The sequence below is a fragment of the Oncorhynchus mykiss genome, unplaced genomic scaffold (assembly GCF_013265735.2).
Source record: "Oncorhynchus mykiss isolate Arlee unplaced genomic scaffold, USDA_OmykA_1.1 un_scaffold_215, whole genome shotgun sequence".
In the NCBI taxonomy this organism is placed as follows: domain Eukaryota; kingdom Metazoa; phylum Chordata; class Actinopteri; order Salmoniformes; family Salmonidae; genus Oncorhynchus; species Oncorhynchus mykiss.
This window is the reverse complement of record NW_023493685.1, coordinates 539,951-564,839: the sequence shown is the minus strand read 5'-3', so window position 1 is coordinate 564,839 and position 24,889 is coordinate 539,951. Positions and strand designations below refer to the sequence as shown.

The window sequence follows — 24,889 nt, the reverse complement described above, 5'->3', positions numbered from 1 at the left end:
GATACACACAGTGTAGACCGACGTGCATGCTGCCACCCACTTTTGGCAGAACTACTCTACTCTCACATTCCTGTGGGCCTGCTGCCAGTGGGACTGCCTGGTAGGCCTACCAAACAAAATACTTTTCACAAAAACAGTTGGCTGAACACAGGAGTTGCATGAGGTGTGATTTATGCAGAAGTTTGTTGTGAATCTATGAGTATCACAAACTAATATGAATGAATATCTCAAACTAAAAGTAGTTTTGATGAGAGTGGTGAAGAGAAACCGTTTGATCAATGCAAAAAAGTATGTATTACGCATACCTACATGTAATATAGTGACCAGGGAAACAAAACTCAAAGTAATACTAATACATTTTACCCCTAACTTTTACCCCTAACTTTCAACCCTAACTTTTTGCACAAAACAAAAAAGATTTTTCCGGAGTCGATGGGGACAATGTGGAGGGTGGTGTACTAATGGTGTAATGATTCATATCAATCTTCCCTCTGTATGCCACCACCCTGGTGATGAGGGCCTCTCTGTCTGTCTCCGGAAAGGACAGGCGGGCCAGGCTGGGGCACGGGGGGGTTTTATTGAGTAAGCATTTCCATGCTTGGTCAGCCAGGAGACAGCATGGTGTTGTGGACGTCACTGAGCTACACTGTCGTAAATAAAAAAGGAGGAAGGAACCACTGTTTGGGTTTAGTCGGTGTTTGGGTGATATATTGGCACGTTAGCAAACCGTGCCAATATATCCTCCAAACACCGGCATTGAGGGCATTATCACTTCTATACAATGGGTTACCAACGTATTCAAATAATTATGGACATATTTTCATCCCCCAAAATATTTTTGGGGAATTTATTCATACTATTTCATCCTTCCACGAGATATAGTCCCGACACAAACTAAGTTTGCTGGTTGTTCGTTCTATCAGTTTGGTTGCCAGAGACACGACCCAGTCGCCAAGTCTTTTTGTACTGTATCTGTGTACGCGACCCAGTCGCTCATTCTAAATGTTCCAAATGCAAACGTTCTTATCCCTTGATTGCTAGCTAACCAACTACGGCTAATTTACAGTCACAGCAAACAGTGCAACCAGAATAATAGCAAAGTAGCTGCATTTGCATTTGTTTACACTGTTTTCTAGTGACATTTATTAGGATACATCCATAACAATGAGCTAATCTAGTTCCAAAATGCTCCTTAACAGCTTCTACCCCCAAGCTATAAGACTGCTGAACAAGTAATCAAATGCCCCCCCTTTATTTTTACACAGCTGATTTGATACACGATTTCGCCTGGCATAGAAAATGTGCTCTCTCATCAGGACACTGTTGTTCAGAGGAGCTAGCCAACAACACAGCTAACACAATTGCAAACTAGGTGCATTTAGTCTGTTTATCTGTATCCTTTTGACATTTCTTTGTATATAGCCATAAAAAATGATGCCAGCTGATTCATAATTTGGAATGGCTGAGGAAAGCTGTCTGCCTGTCTGTCTCGTCCCGACTTCCGACACGTTCATTACTATGGGACAGCTGGAGATCAAATTTCATTATTGAAATAATGTTGCAAATGTCGGAGAGAGAGACAACAAGGTTTATACAAATCTCCGCTGTTGAAAACCAAATGCTAGTCTAAAAGAAATGTGAGATAATATCTAGATGCTTTTTATAGTGGAAATCAAGTTTATAAAGTGCCTGGATGGTCTGATGAGAAAGTGGATTGCGCAGTGAGATGGAACAGAGTAAAGGAGCATTTCAACGTCATAGTTTATCCGATGGTAATTTGTGGACACCTGCAGGAATGACACCTGCAGGAATGGGGTTTTCTCCAATCAGCATCCCGGATTAGATCCACCGGTTGTATAATGATTCATACTGTAGACTCACTTCCAACCCTGTGTCTTTATAGTAGTGCTATACGCCTTACAAGAGAAGCTAGTCATTCTGTTCTGGTACTGTAGTTACAGTGCCTTGCGAAAGTATTCGGCCCCCTTGAACTTTGCGACCTTTTGCCACATTTCAGTCTTCAAACATAAAGATATAAAACTGTATTTTTTTGTGAAGAATCAACAACAAGTGGGACACAATCATGAAGTGGAACGACATTTATTGGATATTTCAAACTTTTTTAACAAATCAAAAGCTGAAAAATTGGGCGTGCAAAATTATTCAGCCCCTTTACTTTCAGTGCAGCAAACTCTCTCCAGAAGTTCAGTGAGGATCTCTGAATGATCCAATGTTGACCTAAATGACTAATGATGATAAATACAATCCACCTGTGTGTAATCAAGTCTCCGTATAAATGTACCTGCACTGTGATAGTCTCAGAGGTCCGTTAAAAGCGCAGAGAGCATCATGAAGAACAAGGAACACACCAGGCAGGTCCGAGATACTGTTGTGAAGAAGTTTAAAGCCGGATTTGGATTCAAAAAGATTTCCCAAGCTTTAAACATCCCAAGGAGCACTGTGCAAGCGATACTATTGAAATGGAAGGAGTATCAGACCACTGCAAATCTACCAAGACCTGGCCTTCCCTCTAAACTTTCAGCTCATACAAGAAGAAGACTGATCAGAGATGCAGCCAAGAGGCCCATGATCACTCTGGATGAACTGCAGAGATCTACAGCTGAGGTGGGAGACTCTGTCCATAGGACAAGAATCAGTCGTATATTGCACAAATCTGGCCTTTATGGAAGAGTGGCAAGAAGAAAGCCATTTCTTAAAGATATCCATAAAAAGTGTTGTTTAAAGTTTGCCACAAGCCACCTGGGAGACACACCAAACATGTGGACGAAGGTGCTCTGGTCAGATGAAACCAAAATTGAACTTTTTGGCAACAATGCAAAATGTTATGTTTGGCGTAAAAGCAACACAGCTGAACACACCATCCCCACTGTCAAACATGGTGGTGGCAGCATCATGGTTTGGGCCTGCTTTTCTTCAGCAGGGACAGGGATGATGGTTAAAATTGATGGGAAGATGGATGGAGCCAAATACAGGACCATTCTGGAAGAAAACCTGATGGAGTCTGCAAAAGACCTGAGACTGGGACGGAGATTTGTCTTCCAACAAGACAATGATCCAAAACATAAAGCAAAATCTACAATGGAATGGTTCAAAAATAAACATATCCAGGTGTTAGAATGGCCAAGTCAAAGTCCAGACCTGAATCCAATCGAGAATCTGTGGAAAGAACTGAAAACTGCTGTTCACAAATGCTCTCCATCCAACCTCACTGAGCTCGAGCTGTTTTGCAAGGAGGAATGGGAAAAAAATTCAGTCTCTCGATGTGCAAAACTGATAGAGACATACCCCAAGCGACTTACAGCTGTAATTGCAGCAAAAGGTGGCGCTACAAAGTATTAACTTTAAGGGGGCTGAATAATTTTGCACGCCCAATTTTTCAGTTTTTGATTTGTTAAAAAAGTTTGAAATATCCAATAAATGTCGTTCCACTTCATGATTGTGTCCCACTTGTTGTTGATTCTTCACAAAAAAATACAGTTTTATATCTTTATGTTTGAAGCCTGAAATGTGGCAAAATGTCGCAAAGTTCAATGGGGCCGAACACTTTCGCAAGGCACTCTATATAGCTAGTCATTCTGTTCTGCTACTGTAGTTATATAGCTAGTCATTCTGTTCTGCTACTGTAGTTATAAAGCTAGTCATTCTGTTCTGCTACTGTAGTTATATAGCTAGTCATTCTGTTCTGGTATTGTAGTTATATAGCTAGTCATTCTGTCCTGGTACTCTAGTTATAAAGCTGGTCATTCTGTTCTGGTACTGTAGTTATGAAGCTACTCATTCTGGTACTGTAGTTATATAGCTAGTCATTATGGTACTGTAGTTATATAGCTAGTCATTCTGTTCTGGTACTGTAGTTATAAAGCTAGGTATTCTGTTCTGCTACTGTAGTTATAAAGCTACTCATTCTGTTCTGGTACTGTAGTTATAAAGCTAGTCATTATGGTACTGTAGTTATATAGCTAGTCATTCTGCTTCTGTAGTTATATACAGTGGGACAAAATAGTATTTAGTCAGCCACCAATTGTTCAAGTTCTGTGTTGCCCAGCAACAGCCCCAAAACATCACTGCTCTAGAGGAGATCTGCATGGAGGAATGGGCCAAAATACCAGCAACAGTGTGTGAAAACCTTGTGAAGACTTACAGAAACCGTTTGACCTCTGTCATTGCCAACAAAGGGTATATAACAAAGTATTGAGATAAACTTTTGTTATTGACCAAACACTTATTTTCCACCATAATTTGCAAATAAATTCATAAAAAAATCCTACAATGTGATTTTCTGGAATTCTTTAACAATTTTGTCTGACATAGTTGAAGGGTACCTATGATGAAAATTACAGGCCTCTCTCATCTTTATAAATGGGAGAACTTGCACAATTGGTGGCTGACTAAATACTTTTTTGCCCCACTGTAGCTAGTCATTCTGTTCTGGTACTGTAGTTTATATAGCTAGTCATTCTGTCCTGGTACTGTAGTTATATAGCTAGTCATTCTGTTCTGGTACTGTAGTTATATAGCTAGTCAATATTTTCTGGTACTGTAGTTATATAGCAAGTCATTCTGTTCTGCTACTGTAGTTATAAAGCTAGTCATTCTGGTACTGTGGTTATAAAGTTAGTCATTCTGTTCTGCTACTGTAGTTATAAAGCTAGTCATTCTGGTACTGTAGTTATATAGCTAGTTATTCTGTTCTGCTACTGTAGTTATAAAGCTAGTCATTCTGTTCTGCTACTGTAGTTATAAAGCTAGTCATTCTGCTACTGTAGTTATATAGCTAGTCATTCTGTTCTGGTACTGTAGTTTATATAGCTAGTCATTCTGTTCTGATACTGTAGTTATATAGCTAGTCATTGTGTTCTGGTATTGTAGTTATATAGCTAGTTATTCTGTTCTGGTACTGTAGTTATATAGCTAGTTATTCTGTTCTGCTACTGTAGTTATAAAGCTAGTCATTCTGTTCTGATACTGTAGTTATATAGCTAGTCATTCTGGTACTGTAGTTATATAGCTAGTTATTCTGTTCTGCTACTGTAGTTATAAAGCTAGTCATTCTGGTACTGTAGTTATAAAGTTAGGCATTCTGGTGCTGTAGTTATAAAGCTAGTCATTCTGGGGTGGGGGGGTTGGAGGATGGGTTTAAAACTCAACACACCAGAAGTCCATTGCTGTCGGGGTCGGCAACAGGTAGCCCGCGGGCCAAAACTGGACTGCGAGGGATTCAGTTTATTTTATTTTATTTTTGAGTATAAAAAGACTGTAAAACCACCAAGAATTCAGCTTAATATTAGTTTAATTTAGGAATTAAATTCCTAAGAGACATATGTGATTGGGTCTCAATGTAATTCAAGGTATGAAATGATTGTTAAAAGAATCGGCCCATAGATGAGTATACCAGTATTAATTTAGGCTTGATTAGTTTTACTGTAGATATGTTCACATAACACTGAACGAAGACTTTTAAAGTGTCGTTTCCAGTGAATGAATTAGGGTCTTTGTATTTCACCAGAGTGGTAAAGCTGTAGAACACCTCCCTCACTGTGCCTATGGTCTGGTGAAAGACTGCTGGAAAACTCATCATGTCTGTGATACAGTAAATCAGAGATTGTAATGTAGTTTGCAGACCTGAGTCAATGGGAGGTCACTGTGTGTGTGTGTGTGTGTGTGTGTGCTTGCGTGAAGGGGGTGTATGTGTTTTGTGTGTGCGTGTGAGTAGCTTACAAGTGTGTGTTTTTGTGTGTGTATTTGAGCACACTCGTGTATGTGTTTATTTAATATATATTTGTGTGTATGCGTGGGATTGGCCTACACGTGTGTGTGGTGTGTGTGTGTGTGTGTGTGGAGGGGGGGGGGGGGTGTACTTGTGTATGTGTGTGAGTAGCCTATGTTTGTGTGTGTGTTTGTACACCAGTGCATGTCTGTTTATATTTATCTGTGTATGTGGTGAGCCTATATGTGTTACAGGTTAGCATAGTGATAAGAGCATCAGCAGTTATTTCCTACACTTGTCAAATTGCAGCAGTATGTTACTGGCTAATGTGGTCAGTCTGTTTTGCATTCCTTTCCTCCATATCTTAATTTCTGTTACTAAGCTTAAAGTATGTGTAGTATACTACAATAATAACACTGTTGCTATGTATTATCTCTGAGGACAAAGCAGCTCTGAGAGACAGTACTGCATCACCAAATATGTAGACCACAGTGTACAGTTGTTGAATATGTAGACCACAGTGTAAAGTTGTTGAATATGTAGACCACAGTGTAAAGTAGTTGAATATGTAGACCACAGTGTAAAGAGTAGTTTAATATGTAGACCACAGTGTAAAGAGTAGTTGAATATGTAGACCACAGTGTAAAAAGTTGTTGAATATGTAGACAACAGTGTAAAGTTGTTGAATATGTAGACAACAGTGTAAAGTTGTTGAATATGTAGATAACAGTGTAAAGTTGTTGAATATGTAGACAACAGTGTAAAGTTGTTGAATATGTAGACAACAGTGTAAAGTTGTTGAATATGTAGACCACAGTGTAAAGTTGTTGAATATGTAGACAACAGTGTAAAGTTGTTGAATATGTAGACAACAGTGTAAAGTTGTTGAATACGTAGACAACAGTGTAAAGTTGTTGAATATGTAGACCACAGTGTAAAGTTGTTGAATATGTAGACCACAGTGTACAGTTGTTGAATATGTAGACCACAGTGTACAGTTGTTGAATATGTAGACAACAGTGTAAAGAGTCGTTGAATATGTAGACCACAGTGTAAAGTTGTTGAATATGTAGACCACAGTGTAAAGTTGTTGAATATGTAGACCACAGTGTAAAGTAGTTGAATATGTAGACCACAGTGTAAAGTTGTTGAATATGTAGATCACAGTGTAAAGTTGTTGAATATGTAGACCACAGTGTAAAGTTGTTGAATATGTAGACCACAGTGTAAAGTTGTTGAATATGTAGACCACAGTGTAAAGTTGTTGAATATGTAGACAACAGTGTAAAAAGTTGTTGAATATGTAGACAACAGTGTAAAGTAGTTGAATATGTAGACAACCGTGTAAAGAGTAGTTGAATATGTAGACAACAGTGTAAAGTTGTTGAATATGTAGACAACAGTGTAAAGAGTAGTTGAATATGTAGACAACAGTGTAAAGTTGTTGAAGATGTAGACAACAGTGTACAGTTGTTGAATATGTAGACCACAGTGTACAGTTGTTGAATATGTAGACCACAGTGTAAAGTTGTTGAATATGTAGACCACAGTGTAAAGTTGTTGAATATGTAGACCACAGTGTAAAGTTGTTGAATATGTAGACCACAGTGTAAAGTTGTTGAATATGTAGACAACAGTGTAAAGTTGTTGAATATGTAGACCACAGTGTACAGTTGTTGAATATGTAGACCACAGTGTACAGTTGTTGAATATGTAGACAACAGTGTAAAGTTGTTGAATATGTAGACCACAGTGTACAGTTGTTGAAGATGTAGACAACAGTGTACAGTTGTTGAATATGTAGACCACAGTGTAAAGTTGTTGAATATGTAGACCACAGTGTAAAGTTGTTGAATATGTAGACCACAGTGTAAAGTTGTTGAATATGTAGACCACAGTGTAAAGTTGTTGAATATGTAGACCACAGTGTAAAGTTGTTGAATATGTAGACAACAGTGTAAAGTTGTTGAATATGTAGACCACAGTGTACAGTTGTTGAATATGTAGACCACAGTGTACAGTTGTTGAATATGTAGACAACAGTGTAAAGAGTAGTTGAATATGTAGACAACAGTGTAAAGTTGTTGAATATGTAGACAACAGTGTAAAGTAGTTGAATATGTAGACAACAGTGTAAAGTTGTTGAATATGTAGACAACAGTGTAAAGTAGTTGAATATGTAGACCACAGTGTACAGTTGTTGAATATGTAGACCACAGTGTAAAGTTGTTGAATATGTAGACCACAGTGTACAGTTGTTGAATATGTAGACCACAGTGTAAAGTTGTTGAATATGTAGACAACAGTGTAAAGTAGTTGAATATGTAGACAACAGTGTAAAGAGTTGTTGAATATGTAGACAACAGTGTAAAGTTGTTGAATATGTAGACCACAGTGTACAGTTGTTTAATATGTAGACCACAGTGTAAAAAGTTGTTGAATATGTAGACAACAGTGTAAAGTTGTTGAATATGTAGACAACAGTGTACAGTTGTTGAATATGTAGACAACAGTGTAAAGTTGTTGAATATGTAGACCACAGTGTAAAGTTGTTGAATATGTAGACAACAGTGTAAAGTTGTTGAATATGTAGACCACAGTGTAAAGTTGTTGAATATGTAGACCACAGTGTAAAGTTGTTGAATATGTAGACCACAGTGTAAAGTTGTTGAATATGTAGACAACAGTGTAAAGTTGTTGAATATGTAGACAACAGTGTAAAGTTGTTGAATATGTAGATAACAGTGTAAAGTTGTTGAATATGTAGACCACAGTGTAAAGTAGTTGAATATGTAGACCACAGTGTACAGTTGTTGAATATGTAGACAACAGTGTAAAGTAGTTGAATATGTAGACAACAGTGTAAAGAGTTGTTGAATATGTAGACAACAGTGTAAAGTTGTTGAATATGTAGACCACAGTGTAAAGTAGTTGAATATGTAGACCACAGTGTACAGTTGTTTAATATGTAGACCACAGTGTAAAAAGTTGTTGAATATGTAGACAACAGTGTAAAGTTGTTGAATATGTAGACCACAGTGTAAAGTTGTTGAATATGTAGACAACAGTGTAAAGTTGTTGAATATGTAGACCACAGTGTACAGTTGTTGAATATGTAGACAACAGTGTAAAGTTGTTGAATATGTAGACCACAGTGTAAAGTTGTTGAATATGTAGACAACAGTGTAAAGTTGTTGAATATGTAGACCACAGTGTACAGTTGTTGAATATGTAGACAACAGTGTAAAGTAGTTGAATATGTAGACAACAGTGTAAAGAGTAGTTGAATATGTAGACAACAGTGTAAAGTTGTTGAATATGTAGACAACAGTGTAAAGTAGTTGAATATGTAGACAACAGTGTAAAGAGTAGTTGAATATGTAGACAACAGTGTAAAGTTGTTGAATATGTAGACAACAGTGTAAAGTAGTTGAATATGTAGACAACAGTGTAAAGAGTTGTTGAATATGTAGACAACAGTGTAAAGTTGTTGAATATGTAGACCACAGTGTAAAGTAGTTGGATATGTAGACCACAGTGTACAGTTGTTGAATATGTAGACCACAGTGTAAAGTTGTTGAATATGTAGACCACAGTGTACAGTAGTTGAATATGTAGACCACAGTGTAAAGTTGTTGAATTTGTAGACAACAGTGTAAAGTAGTTGAATATGTAGACAACAGTGTAAAGAGTTGTTGAATATGTAGACAACAGTGTAAAGTTGTTGAATATGTAGACCACAGTGTAAAGTAGTTGAATATGTAGACCACAGTGTAAAGTTGTTGAATATGTAGACCACAGTGTACAGTTGTTTAATATGTAGACCACAGTGTAAAAAGTTGTTGAATATGTAGACAACAGTGTAAAGTTGTTGAATATGTAGACAACAGTGTAAAGTTGTTGAACATGTAGACCACAGTGTACAGTTGTTGAATATGTAGACCACAGTGTAAAGTTGTTGAATATGTAGACCATAGTGTACAGTTGTTGAATATGTAGACCACAGTGTAAAGTTGTTGAATATGTAGACCACAGTGTAAAGTTGTTGAATATGTAGACCACAGTGTAAAGTTGTTGAATATGTAGACCACAGTGTACAGTTGTTGAATATGTAGACCACAGTGTAAAGAGTAGTTGAATATGTAGACCACAGTGTAAAGTTGTTGAATATGTAGACAACAGTGTACAGTAGTTGAATATGTAGACCACAGTGTAAAGTTGTTGAATATGTAGACCACAGTGTACAGTAGTTGAATATGTAGACCACAGTGTAAAGTTGTTGAATATGTAGACCACTGTGTACAGTAGTTGAATATGTAGACCACAGTGTAAAGTTGTTGAATATGTAGACCACAGTGTAAAGTTGTTGAATATGTAGACAACAGTGTACAGTTGTTGAATATGTAGACAACAGTGTAAAGTTGTTGAATATGTAGACCACAGTGTAAAGTTGTTGAATATGTAGACCACAGTGTAAAGTTGTTGAATATGTAGACCACAGTGTAAAGTTGTTGAATATGTAGACCACAGTGTAAAGTTGTTGAATATGTAGACAACAGTGTAAAGTTGTTGAATATGTAGACAACAGTGTAAAGTTGTTGAATATGTAGACAACAGTGTAAAGTTGTTGAATATGTAGACCACAGTGTACAGTAGTTGAATATGTAGACCACAGTGTAAAGTTGTTGAATATGTAGACCACAGTGTAAAGAGTTGTTGAACCACAAGAGATAAATAGGATGGTATGTCCCTCCTATGAGATGAATAGGCTTGATTAGGTCTTTGCTGGTGCATGACTGCTGCACCACCAAGCCCACAACCCCTCAGTTTATCCATAACCATGTTGCCCTGAGGCTTTGAAACTTACCCCCAGAACAGAGTCTCTTCAGCAGACACTGGCTAACATGTTCCAATGACTGGATAGATAGATAACCAACCTGATAGACAGAGAGCAAGGGGTTCCTGTTTAGAAGCTTGACAGAGAGTCTCTGTAACAAAGCCGTGGGGCTCAATACGTGGATAAGGTAAATAAAGAGGAAGAGATGTCTTTCTAACCCAAGTCTATATGTAACCATTACTCAGCATATTAAGATGGTAAGCTGATATGAAGCTAAATTGAATGACCTAAGAAGTGGATGTATGGGGTGGTTGTGACTCTGATGAGTCGATTGGTCTGATCTTTCTACATATGTTTCATTTCTTATTCAGTGTTATAGTCTCTCTTCTCCCGGGGTCCTGACTGTAGCAATGCAATCAAGATGTCTATTCTTAGAATAATGCCTGCTAGCTCAATGCAGTTATTCTAGCTCAAATCAATGCTAATTCATTATAGATTGTTTTGCTCCGCTCTTAGCCTCCTACCTCCCCAGGCCAACCAATGGCCATGTCTTCTCAGTAACGAGATACTTTACTGCATGGTCTGTGTGGATATTCTGGTTTGAGCTGTCATTTGTCTGGTCTAGATGATATCAGGGCTTGATTTATGTGGCCTTTACAGATTAAGATATATCCATCCCTTGTCTCTATTGGTTGATTTTAAACTTCACCAATTAAAGGGATGGTTCAGCGATTTAACAAAAAACTAAGTGTAGATTTCAGTCACTCCTTGTCCATAGACTGCTTTCAAGGTAAGGGAGCAAACATGTAAATATGTAAAATCGCTGAACTATCCCTTTTATACAATTCTGCTACTTTCAGTGGGATAGATCATAGACACAGTTTCTATTTGGTGTACTGTATACCAGCGGTACCATTTACAGTAAAGCAGGGGCTTGGTACAGTAATGTGCAGGGTATAGTAAGGTATTATTTCAGTGGGTTACAACAGTATTAGGTAATAGATGTTGTGTGTGTGTGAGGGGGTTAATTGATCCCAATGAGCATTACTGTAGGTTGTTGGCCCAGACTCCATTAAGAGGAGAGGGCCCTCTGGGGAAGATGGTGTGTGTGTATGTGCCTGTACGTGCACACGTGTGAGTGGGGAGGACCTAAGTTTCTGTAGCCATGGTCGGCAGGATCACCAGAACCCTCTAAATGGTGAGCTAATAATCACTTCACTATCAGAACCCTCTAAATGGTGAGCTAATGATCACTTCACTATTACAACCCTCTAAATGGTGAGCTAATGATCACTTCACTATCACAACCTTCTAAATGGTGAGCTAATGATCACTTCACTATCACAACCCTCTAAATGGTGAGCTAATGATCACGTCACTATCAAATCCCTCTAAATGGTGAGCTAATGATCACTTCACTATCACTACCCTCTAAATGGTGAGCTAATGATCACTTCACTATCACAACCCTCTAAATGGTGAGCTAATGATCACGTCACTATCAAATCCCTCTAAATGGTGAGCTAATGATCACTTCACTATCACAACCCTCTAAATGGTGAGCTAATGATCACTTCACTATCACAACCCTCTAAATGGTGAGCTAATGATCACTTCACTATCAGATCCCTCTAAATGGTGAACTAATGATCACGTCACTATCAGAACCCTATAAATGGTGAGCTAATGATCACTTCACTATCAGAACCCTATAAATGGTGAGCTAATGATCACTTCACTATCAGAACCCTATAAAAGGAGAGCTAATGATCACTTCACTATCAGAACCCTATAAATGGTGAGCTAATGATCACTTCACTATCAGAACCCTATAAATGGTGAGCTAATGATCACTTCACTATCAGAACTCTATAAATGGTGAGCTAATGATCACTTCACTATCACAACCCTCTAAATGGTGAGCTAATGATCACTTCACTATCAGAACCCTCTAAATGGTGAGCTAATGATCACGTCACTATCACAACCCTCTAAATGGTGAGCTAATGATCACTTCACTTCCCAACACACTCTAGGTCTGTCTTTTGTTAAGTGCTGGGAAAATCTAGTGCAGGGACCACCACTCCACTGGATTTAAGGGAACTGTGTGTTATTACAGATGTAGGGATAGGTCTATGGAGAATATTGGCTGTTATTTCTTTCCACAGTGAATGATGGTGTTACGATTGGTAGGCTGTGTTTCCCAAAAGGTGGATCAGGAAGATCAATATGGGTTTCTCTTGCACCTGATTCGTTGTTGCTGAATGCTAGATTGCGTCGACGAACAGTTTTCGCTTATTGGGTCTCAAGAACATTTTAATGGCTTTAAGTCTGTCACAGTGCCAAGAAAACCCTTGAAACCACAGCTGTATGGGATAGTGCATTTTGGTTTTGAATAATGTCAGGAAACTCTCCACTCCTCTCTCTCCTCCAACATACTAGTTGACTGGTGGGTATTACATGTTTGAGACATCAACAGACCTCTCACCTCCTGCTGTTGCCATAACAAAGGCTGGAATTCAGGAAACAGGAAGTGTGTGTTCTAACAGGGGTAGGATCTAACAGGCCCTTTCCCTGGAAACAGCCACAGGCAGAGGTGTGGAGTGTCGGTGTGTATGAGTGAGTTAGGTCTACTTGTGATGTTTGTTGTGCAGGGTAGTCCAGGGTGAGTTTCCTGAAAGCTTTCTTTCTCTTGTCGACCCAGGCCCAGACCACTCATAGCATAGCAGAAAGTATTTTGTTGCTGTAGGGCTGCCGGCTGCGTTGTCTAGAGAAATAAAGTGCAATGTTAGCTATGACGTTACCTATGACTTGCCCCTAATCAGTAAGACAGGCTAGTCTTCATTACCTGTCGTAGTATTGGCTCAGAGATGGAGAAGTAGAGAGAGACACTATTTACTCGGCCAGTCTCTGTTCATTCTCTTTCCACTGCAACTTTACTCTTGCTAAGTTGAAATAAAGTGGAGTTGCAGGCTTACAGCACCACTACAGTACCACAATAGTTAACGTATTAAGTCTTTCAGTCACTCCTGGAATTGCATAGTTGTTTTAATCAGTAGAGAAGTCTTATAAACTGTGAGAGAGTGTGATCTGGCACAACTCTGACACAGGCCCTGCACTACAGTTGGGCTCAGTTGGCCTTTCCATACCATACGATATCTTAAATACCACCATGTTGCAGGTAGAAATACATAGAACTATATAGAACTGACACCATTTTCTATTCTTTACAACAGAGAAGTGTTTCTGTAGCCTGGTTGAACCAGACTGAATGCTGCACTCACCATTGTTTCTGGTGAGCGCACAGTTCAGTCAGGTTTAACCAGGCTAGCATTTCTGATCTACACACTGCACTTATATTGGAACTCTCTGTAATGAATATGCCCTATTATGTCTGCCTATCTGACCTTTGACCTCTTATGTGTTTTCCTCCACAGAGCCGAGAAGACTGAGGTGCTGAGTGATGACCTTCTACAGGTGAATATTAGTATTCTGTCTCCTGCTTCCACTTTATATTCAGTCACAGCAGCCTTAGACACTGTCAAGTCAAATGCAACCATTAACATACAGTATGACTTGTGTTGACTGGGTGTAACGTGATGACTTGTGTTGACTGGGTGTAACGTGATGACTTGTGTTGACTGGGTGTAACGTGATGACTTGTGTTGACTGGGTGTAACGTGATGACTTGTGTTGACTGGGTGTAACGTGATGACTTGTGTTGACTGGGTGTAACGTGATGACTTGTGTTGACTGGGTGTAACGTGATGACTTGTGTTGACTGGGTGTAACGTGATGACTTGTGTTGACTAGATGGAACATATGATGACTTGTGTTGACTAGATGGAACATGTGATGACTTGTGTTGACTAGATGGAACATGTGATGACTTGTGTTGACTGGGTGTAACGTGATGACTTGTGTTGACTGGATGGAACATGTGATGACTTGTGTTGACTAGATGGAACATGTGATGACTTGTGTTGACTGGGTGTAACGTGATGACTTGTGTTGACTGGGTGTAACGTGATGACTTGTGTTGACTGGGTGTAACGTGATGACTTGTGTTGACTGGGTGTAACGTGATGACTTGTGTTGACTGGGTGTAACGTGATGACTTGTGTTGACTGGGTGTAACGTGATGACTTGTGTTGACTAGATGGAACATATGATGACTTGTGTTGACTAGATGGAACATGTGATGACTTGTGTTGACTAGATGGAACATGTGATGACTTGTGTTGACTGGGTGTAACGTGATGACTTGTGTTGACTGGGTGTAACGTGATGACTTGTGTTGACTGGGTGTAACGTGATGACTTGTGTTGACTGGATGGAACATGTGATGACTTGTGTTGACTGGATGGAACATATGATGACTTGTGTTGACTAGATGGAACATGTGATGACTTGTGTTGACTGGGTGTAACGTGATGACTTGTGTTGACTGGGTGTAACGTGATGACTTGTGTTGACTGGATGGAACATGTGATGACTTGTGTTGACTAGATGGAACATGTGATGACTTGTGTTGACTAGATGGAACATGTGATGACTTGTGTTGACTAGATGGAACATATGATGACTTGTGTTGACTGGGTGTAACGTGATGACTTGTGTTGACTGGGTGTAACGTGATGACTTGTGTTGACTGGGTGTAACGTGATGACTTGTGTTGACTGGGTGTAACGTGATGACTTGTGTTGACTGGATGGAACATGTGATGACTTGTGTTGACTAGATGGAACATGTGATGACTTGTGTTGACTGGATGGAACATGTGATGACTTGTGTTGACTAGATGGAACATATGATGACTTGTGTTGACTAGATGGAACATATGATGACTTGTGTTGACTGGGTGTAACGTGATAACTTGTGTTGACTGGATGGAACATGTGATGACTTGTGTTGACTAGATGGAACATGTGATGACTTGTGTTGACTAGATGGAACATGTGATGACTTGTGTTGACTAGATGGAACATCTGATGACTTGTGTTGACTAGATGGAACATGTGATGACTTGTGTTGACTAGATGGAACATGTGATGACTTGTGTTGACTAGATGGAACATGTGATGACTTGTGTTGACTGGATGGAACATGTGATGACTTGTGTTGACTAGATGGAACATGTGATGACTTGTGTTGACTAGATGGAACATGTGATGACTTGTGTTGACTAGATGGAACATGTGATGACTTGTGTTGACTAGATGGAACATGTGATGACTTGTGTTGACTGGATGGAACATGTGATGACTTGTGTTGACTAGATGGAACATGTGTTGACTAGATGGAACATGTTATGGGAGTAACGGGAGTAATTTAATTTAGTGAACCTGTGATTGTTTCTGAATTACATAATGCATTGCCTTGTAAACTTGACAAGACAAGTTGGCTAAAGCAGAACCGTTTGTTTCAAGCCATGTTATCAAGTTCACAGTCTACCTCCATCTTCATAACCCCTCCTAGCAGAGAGAGATGCAACATGAGTCATTTAGTGATGAGGGATTTAGTCAATGTACACACACAGAAACACATCCTGTCTATTTTTGGTAAGAAATCTTGACTCTGGTCTTGAAACAAGGCTGTTGGCAAGGGTTTGTTGTTGTGTCTGGTTTTCAGTGATGCGCTGCCAGGTGCGATGTGTGAGAAAGACGGTTACCATGTTTTTCCAATCAGAACAGACTGTGGCAGCTTGTTTTACTCCAGAACACATACTGTGTCCATGATGTGCCAGGGAGAACAACATGGCAGCTGAATAAAGTGGCTGAGTATATGTTAACTGAGAGGAGGAGAGAGAGAAAGTATGTTAACTGAGAAGAGGAGAGAGAGAGTGTATGTTAACTGAGAGGAGGAGAGAGAGAGTATGTTAACTGAGAGGAGGAGAGAGAGAGAGTATGTTAACTGAGAGGAGGAGAGAGAGAGAGTATGTCAACTGAGAGGAGGAGAGAGAGAGTATGTTAACTGAGAGGAGGAGAGAGAGAGTATGTTAACTGAGAGGAGGAGAGAGAGAGAGTATGCTAACTGAGAGGAGGAGAGAGAGAGTATGTTAACTGAGAGGAGGAGAGCGAGAGAGTATGTTAACTGAGAGGAGGAGAGAGAGAGTGTATGTTAACTGAGAGGAGAGAGAGCGTATGTTAACTGAGATGACGAGAGAGAGTGTATGTTAACTGAGATGACGAGAGAGAGTGTATGTTAACTGAGAGGAGGAGAGAGAGTGTATGTTAACTGAGATGACGAGAGAGAGTGTATGTTAACTGAGAGGAGGAGAGAGAGTGTATGTTAACTGAGAGGAGGAGAGAGAGTGTATGTTAACTGAGATGACGAGAGAGAGTGTATGTTAACTGAGAGGAGGAGAGAGAGTGTATGTTAACTGAGAGGAGGAGGAGAGAGTGTGTTAACTGAGAGGAGGAGAGAGAGTGTATGTTAACTGAGAGGAGGAGAGAGAGTATGTTAACTGAGAGGAGGAGGAGAGAGTGAAAGAAAGTGAGTCTCCATGCTCTATTGAATAGACATTGTCTTTAAGAGAGAGAAGGATTGTGTTAAAAGTGGAGCAGAGGAAGTGAAAGTGGGAGTGTGAGTGCCAGACAACTCTACACACCTCTCTCAGCTCTTCATAAAAATGACTTGAGTCACACGTTTAGGACCTGCCTTAGTGAACTGTGAACCTAAGCTTGTCTTAATATTCACACAGCATAAGCACCTGGTTAACAGTGACAGTTTCTAGGACTGAATAGACAAACAGAACAGGAATGGATAGGGATGCTGAAACTACATAGACAGTGAACAATGTATAGAATATGTACTTACTGGTTATTATCACAATGCACTATGGGATTTTAGGCTGACTTTAGGCTGAGTTGAAGGTATTGACTATAAATAAGAGACTGCATCTCAATAGTCAGGAATGGCTTCCTTTCCTCCACTCCTCTGCTCTTATCTTCATAATCACAAACTGAAATAACATAACAGGTAAAAGTGATATGGAAAGGAAAGTGAAATCCAATCTTTCACATATGAATGACCATGATGGAGGTACTTACTGTAAATTGAGGCCGAGGAAACTGATTACAAATATTGAAACACATCCTAACTCCCTGCTATACTGACTGACTCTTCCTTGGTGAGAATGCAGTAAGAAGCTGTTTACATGTATTGAGACACATCCTAACTCCCTGCTATACTGACTGACTCTTCCTTGGTGAGAATGCAGTAAGAAGCTGTTTACATGTATTGAGACACATCCTAACTCCCTGCTATACTGACTGACTCTTCCTTGGTGAGAATGCAGTAAGAAGCTGTTTACATGTATTGAGACACAGCCTTTAACTCCCTCAAGACTCTCCCCTGGGAAGAATTCAGGAGATAGGGATTCCCTCCCACAACTTCTCCCTCAGCTAAACTTTGCTCCTGCAGAAGTGCTTTGTGCTGCCCAAGACACTCCTACTATCTATTTCCCCTGCTCACTGGAATGTGCTTCACTAGTTGAATGCTAATGTCTCTTTGAGTGTGAGGGCAGTCCAAGTCAGGGCTATGGTTCGTATCACATGGATGACAGTCTAGTTCTAGCATTCAGAGTTCCTTTCTGGAGCCTGGTGGGTTTTATACAGGCATTTTCACCCTTGAAGGGTAATGCCTGCATATACAAACGCAAGTATGCCTACATGTACACACAAACACACACATTATGTTCTTCTACCCTCGTGGGGACCTAGCCCTTACCATAACCCTAACCTGTAGCACTAACCCTTATCCTAACTCCAAACCCTTAACCTAACCCTAACCTGTAACACTAACCCTAAACCTAACTCCGAACCCTTAACCTAACCCTAAACCTAACTCCGAACCCTTAACCTAACCCCTAAGCTTAAATAACCTTTGTCCTCATGGGGTTGTGGGAAATGTCCCCACAAGGTAGAATTTTCCTCGTTTTACTATCCTTGTGAGAACTTTTGGGGATTTTTGTCTTGCCCATTCACCCTCTGAATGACACACATACACAATCCATGTCGAATTGTCTCAAGGCTTAAAAATCCTTCTTTAACCCGTCTTCTCCTCTTCATCTACACTGATTGAAGTGAATTTAACAAGTGACATCAATAAGGTATCATAGCTTTTACTCTATTTCACCTGGTCAGTCTGTGTCATGGGAAGAGCAGGTGTTCTTAATGTTTTGTACACTCAGTGTATACAGGCATGTCTATACACATATGCCTGCATATACAAACACAGGCATACACATAAACAATGACACCGTAAACAAACAGACAGAGACAGATGGCAGACACATTCAATTAATGTCAACAGATACACTATAATATACAGATATAACCCACAGTTTGCTGTTTGCGGGTGGATAGCTCAATATGTCAAGAGAGATCAGATACTGTAACTCAATATATCAAGAGAGACCAGGTACTGTAGCTCAATATATCAAGAGAGACCAGGTACTGTAGCTCAATATGTCAAGAGAGACCAGGTACTGTAGCTCAATATGTCAAGAGAGACCAGGTACTGTAGCTCAATATGTCAAGAGAGACCAGGTACTGTATCTCAATATGTCAAGAGAGACCAGGTACTTTAACTCAATATGTCAAGAGAGACTAGGTACTGTAACTCAATATATCAAGAGAGACCAGGTACTGTAGCTCAATATGTCAAGAGAGACCAGGTACTGTAGCTCAATATGTCAAGAGAGACCAGGTACTGTAGCTCAATATGTCAAGAGAGACCAGGTACTGTAGCTCAATATGTCAAGAGAGACCAGGTACTGTAGCTCAATATGTCAAGAGAGACCAGGTACTGTATCTCAATATGTCAAGAGAGACCAGGTACTTTAACTCAATATGTCAAGAGAGACCAGGTACTGTAGCTCAATGTGTCAAGATAGACCAGGTACTGCAGCTCAATATGTCAAGAGTCCAGGTAGTGTAGCTCAATTTGTCAAGAGAGACCAGGTACTGTAGCTCAATGTGTCAAGAGATACCAGGTACTGTAGCTCAATGTGTCAAGAGAGACCAGGTATTGTAGCTCAATATGTCAAGAGAGTCCAGGTAGTGTAGCTCAATATGTCAAGAGAGACCAGGTACTGTAGCTCAATGTGTCAAGAGAGACCAGGTACTTTAAGTCAATGTGTCAAGAGAGGCCAGGTACTGTAGCTCAATGTGTCAAGAGAGACCAGGTACTGTAGCTCAATATGTCAAGAGAGACCAGGTACTGTAGCTCAATGTGTCAAGAAAGACCAGGTACTGCAGCTCAATGTGTCAAGAGAGACCAGGTACTGTAGCTCAATGTGTCAAGAGAGACCAGGTACTGTAACTCAATATGTCAAGAGAGACCAGGTACTGTAGCTCAATGTGTCAAGAGAGACCAGGTACTGTAGCTCAATATGTCAAGAGAGACCAGGTACTGTAGCTCAATGTGTCAAGAGAGACTAGGTATTGTAGCAAATGGCATGCAGACATCTTGTAAACCTCTAGTTTACCACAGATGATTCATTCATAATGTTAGCCTTATCCATCTGGCAAGTTACAGGTGTGTCTGCTTGCAATGTGTTTTATTACCCAACTCCAGAAAGGATAGCCCTCCCTACACCATAGGGTTTAGTCTATAGATACAGTCACAGTTTCCTTGTTCTATTATGGTCTAACAAGGCACAGCTCAATTTTGTTTAATCCACTTTATTTATCTCCAAGGGGTAGATATTAGTGTGCAGATCACATTCAATAACATGATACATTACCAACTTTCCTCAACATGCACTGAATGTTAGTTTAGCCTGTTGAAATGTGGCACTTTAGTTATGCAGGGCCTCTGTGTATTTAAATGGCTAAGTGGTCATGTTGTTTGGACATGTTTGAATCAGTAACAGGAGAGGAGCTGGCGTTGTCAGACCGGCCCGTGTCTGTTGGAGTGGACTGACACCTGGGAAAAAGATGTTGGGAGAGGCGAGGTCAGTACAGGTGCATCAAAGCAGGGACCGAGAGACTGAAAAACAGATTCCATCTCAAGGCCATCAGACTGTTAAATAGCCATCACTAGCTGGCTACCACCCGGTTACTCAACCCTGCAGCTTAGAGGCTGCTGCCCTAGACATGGAATCACTGGTCACTTCACTTTTTGATTTCACCTTTATTTAACCAGATAGGCCAGTTGAGAACAAGTTCTCATTTACAGCTGCGACGCGACCAAGATAAAGCACAGCAGTGCGATACAAACAACACAGAGTTACACATGGAGTAAACAAACGTACAGTCAATAACACAATAGAAACAAATCTATATACAGTGTGTGTGTAATAATGGAACACTAGTGACTTGAATAATGTTTACATACTGCTTTACTCATTTCATATGTATATACTGTATTCTATTCTACTGGATTTTAGTCAATGCCACTCTGACATTGCTCGTCCTAATATTTATATATTTCTTAATGCCATTGTTTAACTTTTAGATTGATGTGAATTGTTAGATACTACTGCACTGTTGGAGCTAGGAACACAAGCATTTCATTACACCCACAATAACATAACATCTGTTAAATATGTGTATGTGACCAATAACATTTTATTTTGTTTGAGAGAGATGGGTGGGGGAAGGGGAGAGAGAGACACCAAGAGAAAGGGAGAGAGAGAGAGAAGCTGTCTCAGAGGACAAAGCCTAAACCCCACGTCAGCACTGCTCTGACTCACTGCACTGGATGTTCCATATTTCCTTTGAGCCAGGGTCAGGGGTCAACTGGCTGCTCATTCCACTGACTGTTTTTACTGGCTACTGATCTGGGCTGTCTGCTGGAAAAAGACATCCTCAATAATAGGCCTGTAAACCTTTAAACATCATTACACATAATGGAGGGAGGAAGGTGAGGCTGGGGTCTGTGTGTATGTACTCCTTATTTCATCTCTCGCCAGCTTTCAGGCCAGTCTCCTCTCCAGGCCAGTCTCCAGGCCAGTCTCCCGGGCAGGGTGTAATACTATATATTGTTCTGTTTATCTGTCTGTCTGTTTCTTCCCATCAGTAGTGCTGAATGAGACCAGGGCTTGTTTTCAGAAGTCACTTCTCCATTGCTGTTATTGAACTCCTTCTCTTTTGACCACCACCTTCTGTCAAAACTCAAGGCTGTGTCCCAAATGGCACCTTATTCTCTGTATAGTGTACTAATTTTGACCAGAACCCTATGGGCCCTGGACAGAGTAGTACACTACTGGTATGGGGGTGCCATTTGGGACGCAACCCTACACCGGCACCCTGGCACCCAGTGATGAGGGTCTGGATACACATTACAGTTATTACTAGCAGACATGAATCACTGCCCAGGATCACTGTTACACTGAATCAATTGGATCCAGAGAGAGAGCGCTTCACCCCAGCTGGCATGGAGAAGCAGCTGGAGGGAAATGCATGGGATTGAGAGTGTGTGGTGGAGAGTGCCAGAGAGAGAGAGAGTGCACCAGAGAGAGAGAGAGAGAGAGTGCGCAAGCGAGAGAGCCAGAGAGCGTGATCGTGAGATCAAGAGAGACAGAGAGCGAGAGAGAGAGTGTGTGAGAGAGCTCTCCCAGCCAATACCGTGGCTGCAGAACCAGCTTGGTGGTTACAGTGAAACAGAAGAGGAAGAAGACACTTAGCAACAGAGAACAACACACTCATACTGAAAGTTTATCAGACTACTGTGGACTGTATAGGCAAATCACTATCCTCCAGAACCCCCTCCTTTAGTTACACACATGGCGTTGGGATTTCATTTGCTTGGAATAAGATCGTTTGCTGACTGTAATACTTTTGCTCATAGTCCCATACAGGAAGTACACTAAGAAGGCCACTGTGTGTGGACCTCATAAACACATGTTCAAGTTAAAACCCCCTGCTTCACTTCCTTTTTATACAGTAGTTTAGTTTGTAGACTCTAATAGTTTGTTGAATATGATGATTTATTTACAGGCTCATACTAAAACAACATCATTTAGGGCATTCAAAGTCAACTCTGGACCTGGAAGCCAGTTCCACAGCACCTTTTCATTGTTCCCCTCTAACCATGTAGTGATTTAGACCTGGGACACCAGGTGTGTGGAATGAATTATCAGCTACAAGTGAAAAGCATCAGGCCCCGGACCTCGTAGAGGGAGAGTTAAATAGCCCTGCTATAGGGGATGGAGCACACAGGCACATCTTTAGTCTGTACTAAGATCCCCTCATTGTGTTTCCTTTTCGAGGTTGTGGACTGGAACAGTTTGATATGACTATTTGATCACAGCCCCATACCAGAAGTAGACTGAAATAGAGCACAGTGGAGTGAGGGTGTGGACCCTATATCCATATCTCCATTCTTCCCATCAACAACACCATCATTGGATCACTTCCCCTTTTTAAAGTTTGTGGGTGTGATATTGTGCTGTTGAAGGGGATAGTGGGCTATGGAAGGAGATAGTGGGCTATGGAAGGGGATAGTGGGCTATGGAAGGAGATAGTGGGCTACGGAAGGGGATAGTGTGCTACGGAAGGGGATAGTGTGCTATGGAAGGTGATAGTGTGCTATGGAAGGTGATAGTGGGCTATGGAAGGTGATAGTGGGTTATGGAAGGTGATAGTGGGTTATGGAAGGTGATAGTGGGCTATGGAAGGAGATAGTGGGCTATTAGTGGGCTATGGAAGGGGATAGTGTGCTATGGAAGGAGATAGTGTGCTATGGAAGGTGATAGTGTGCTATGGAAGGTGATAGTGGGCTATGGAAGGTGATAGTGGGCTATGGAAGGTGATAGTGTGCTATGGAAGGTGATAGTGGGCTATGGAAGGTGATAGTGGGCTATGGAAGGTGATAGTGGGCTATGGAAGGGGATAGTGGGCTATGGAAGGTGATAGTGGGTTATGGAAGGTGATAGTGGGCTATGGAAGGTGATAGTGGGCTATGGAAGGTGATAGTGTGCTATGGAAGGTGATAGTGGGCTATGGAAGGGGATAGTGGGCTATGGAAGGTGATAGTGGGTTATGGAAGGTGATAGTGGGCTATGGAAGGTGATAGTGGGCTATGGAAGGTGATAGTGTGCTATGGAAGGTGATAGTGGGCTATGGAAGGGGATAGTGGGCTATGGAAGGTGATAGTGGGTTATGGAAGGTGATAGTGGGCTATGGAAGGTGATAGTGGGCTATGGAAGGTGATAGTGTGCTATGGAAGGTGATAGTGGGCTATGGAAGGTGATAGTGGGCTATGGAAGGTGATAGTGGGCTATGGAAGGTGATAGTGGGCTATGGAAGGGGATAGTGGGCTATGGAAGGTGATAGTGGGTTATGGAAGGTGATAGTGGGCTATGGAAGGTGATAGTGTGCTATGGAAGGTGATAGTGGGTTATGGAAGGAGATAGTGTGCTATGGAAGGTGATAGTGTGCTATGGAAGGAGATAGTGGGCTATGGAAGGTGATAGTGGGTTATGGAAGGTGATAGTGTGCTATGGAAGGTGATAGTGGGCTATGGAAGGTGATAGATAGTGTGCTATGGAAGGTGATAGTGTGCTATGGAAGGAGATAGTGGGCTATGGAAGGTGATAGTGGGTTATGGAAGGTGATAGTGTGCTATGGAAGGTGATAGTGGGTTATGGAAGGTGATAGTGGGTTATGGAAGGAGATAGTGGGCTATGGAAGGTGATAGTGGGTTATGGAAGGAGATAGTGGGCTATGGAAGGTGATAGTGGGTTATGGAAGGAGATAGTGGGCTATGGAAGGTGATAGTGGGTTATGGAAGGAGATAGTGGGCTATGGAAGGTGATAGTGGGTTATGGAAGGTGATAGTGGGCTATGGAAGGTGATAGTGGGCTATGGAAGGAGATAGTGGGCTATGGAAGGTGATAGTGTGCTATGGAAGGTGATAGTGGGCTATGGAAGGTGACAGTGTGCTATGGAAGGAGATAGTGGGCTATGGAAGGTGATAGTGGGTTATGGAAGGTGATAGTGGGTGTGATAGTTTGCTGTAAATGTAATACATCATTCTTCTGCTTTGCATTGATAGAGTCCTTGTATTAACTGTTCACTGATCATAACACCCATAGAGAGCAATATATCCCTTCTCAAATTCCCATAGATTCATCTGTTCTTCATACGCATATCCCTCTAACCTGTCTTGCATTAATATTAATATAATCTAATGTAGCCTAGTTCTGCTCCCTGCAGAGAGCACTATCTGTATCAATCCTGCTGGTTCTTCCTCAACAGCCCCCCATCTGTCTGTCAGCTGACTGTTAAGACACATTATGTAGGGATGTGAATAACCGTTACTAGGCGGCAACCAGGAGGAACCAGCCAGTCAAAACAGCTTCTTCCACTCAA

At 40.8% G+C, this 24,889-nt stretch overlaps 1 protein-coding gene across 1 annotated transcript in view; it reads left to right on the top strand.

Annotated features, from left to right (window-relative positions):
* Nucleotides 1-24,889, top strand: part of LOC110486820 (rho GTPase-activating protein 17) — a 45,249-nt gene that overhangs the window by 3,731 nt on the left and 16,629 nt on the right. The window contains exon 2 of the mRNA XM_036972991.1: nt 14,003-14,042. Within this exon, the coding sequence (XP_036828886.1) occupies nt 14,003-14,042 (40 nt within the window). The remainder of the gene's footprint in view (nt 1-14,002; nt 14,043-24,889) is intronic.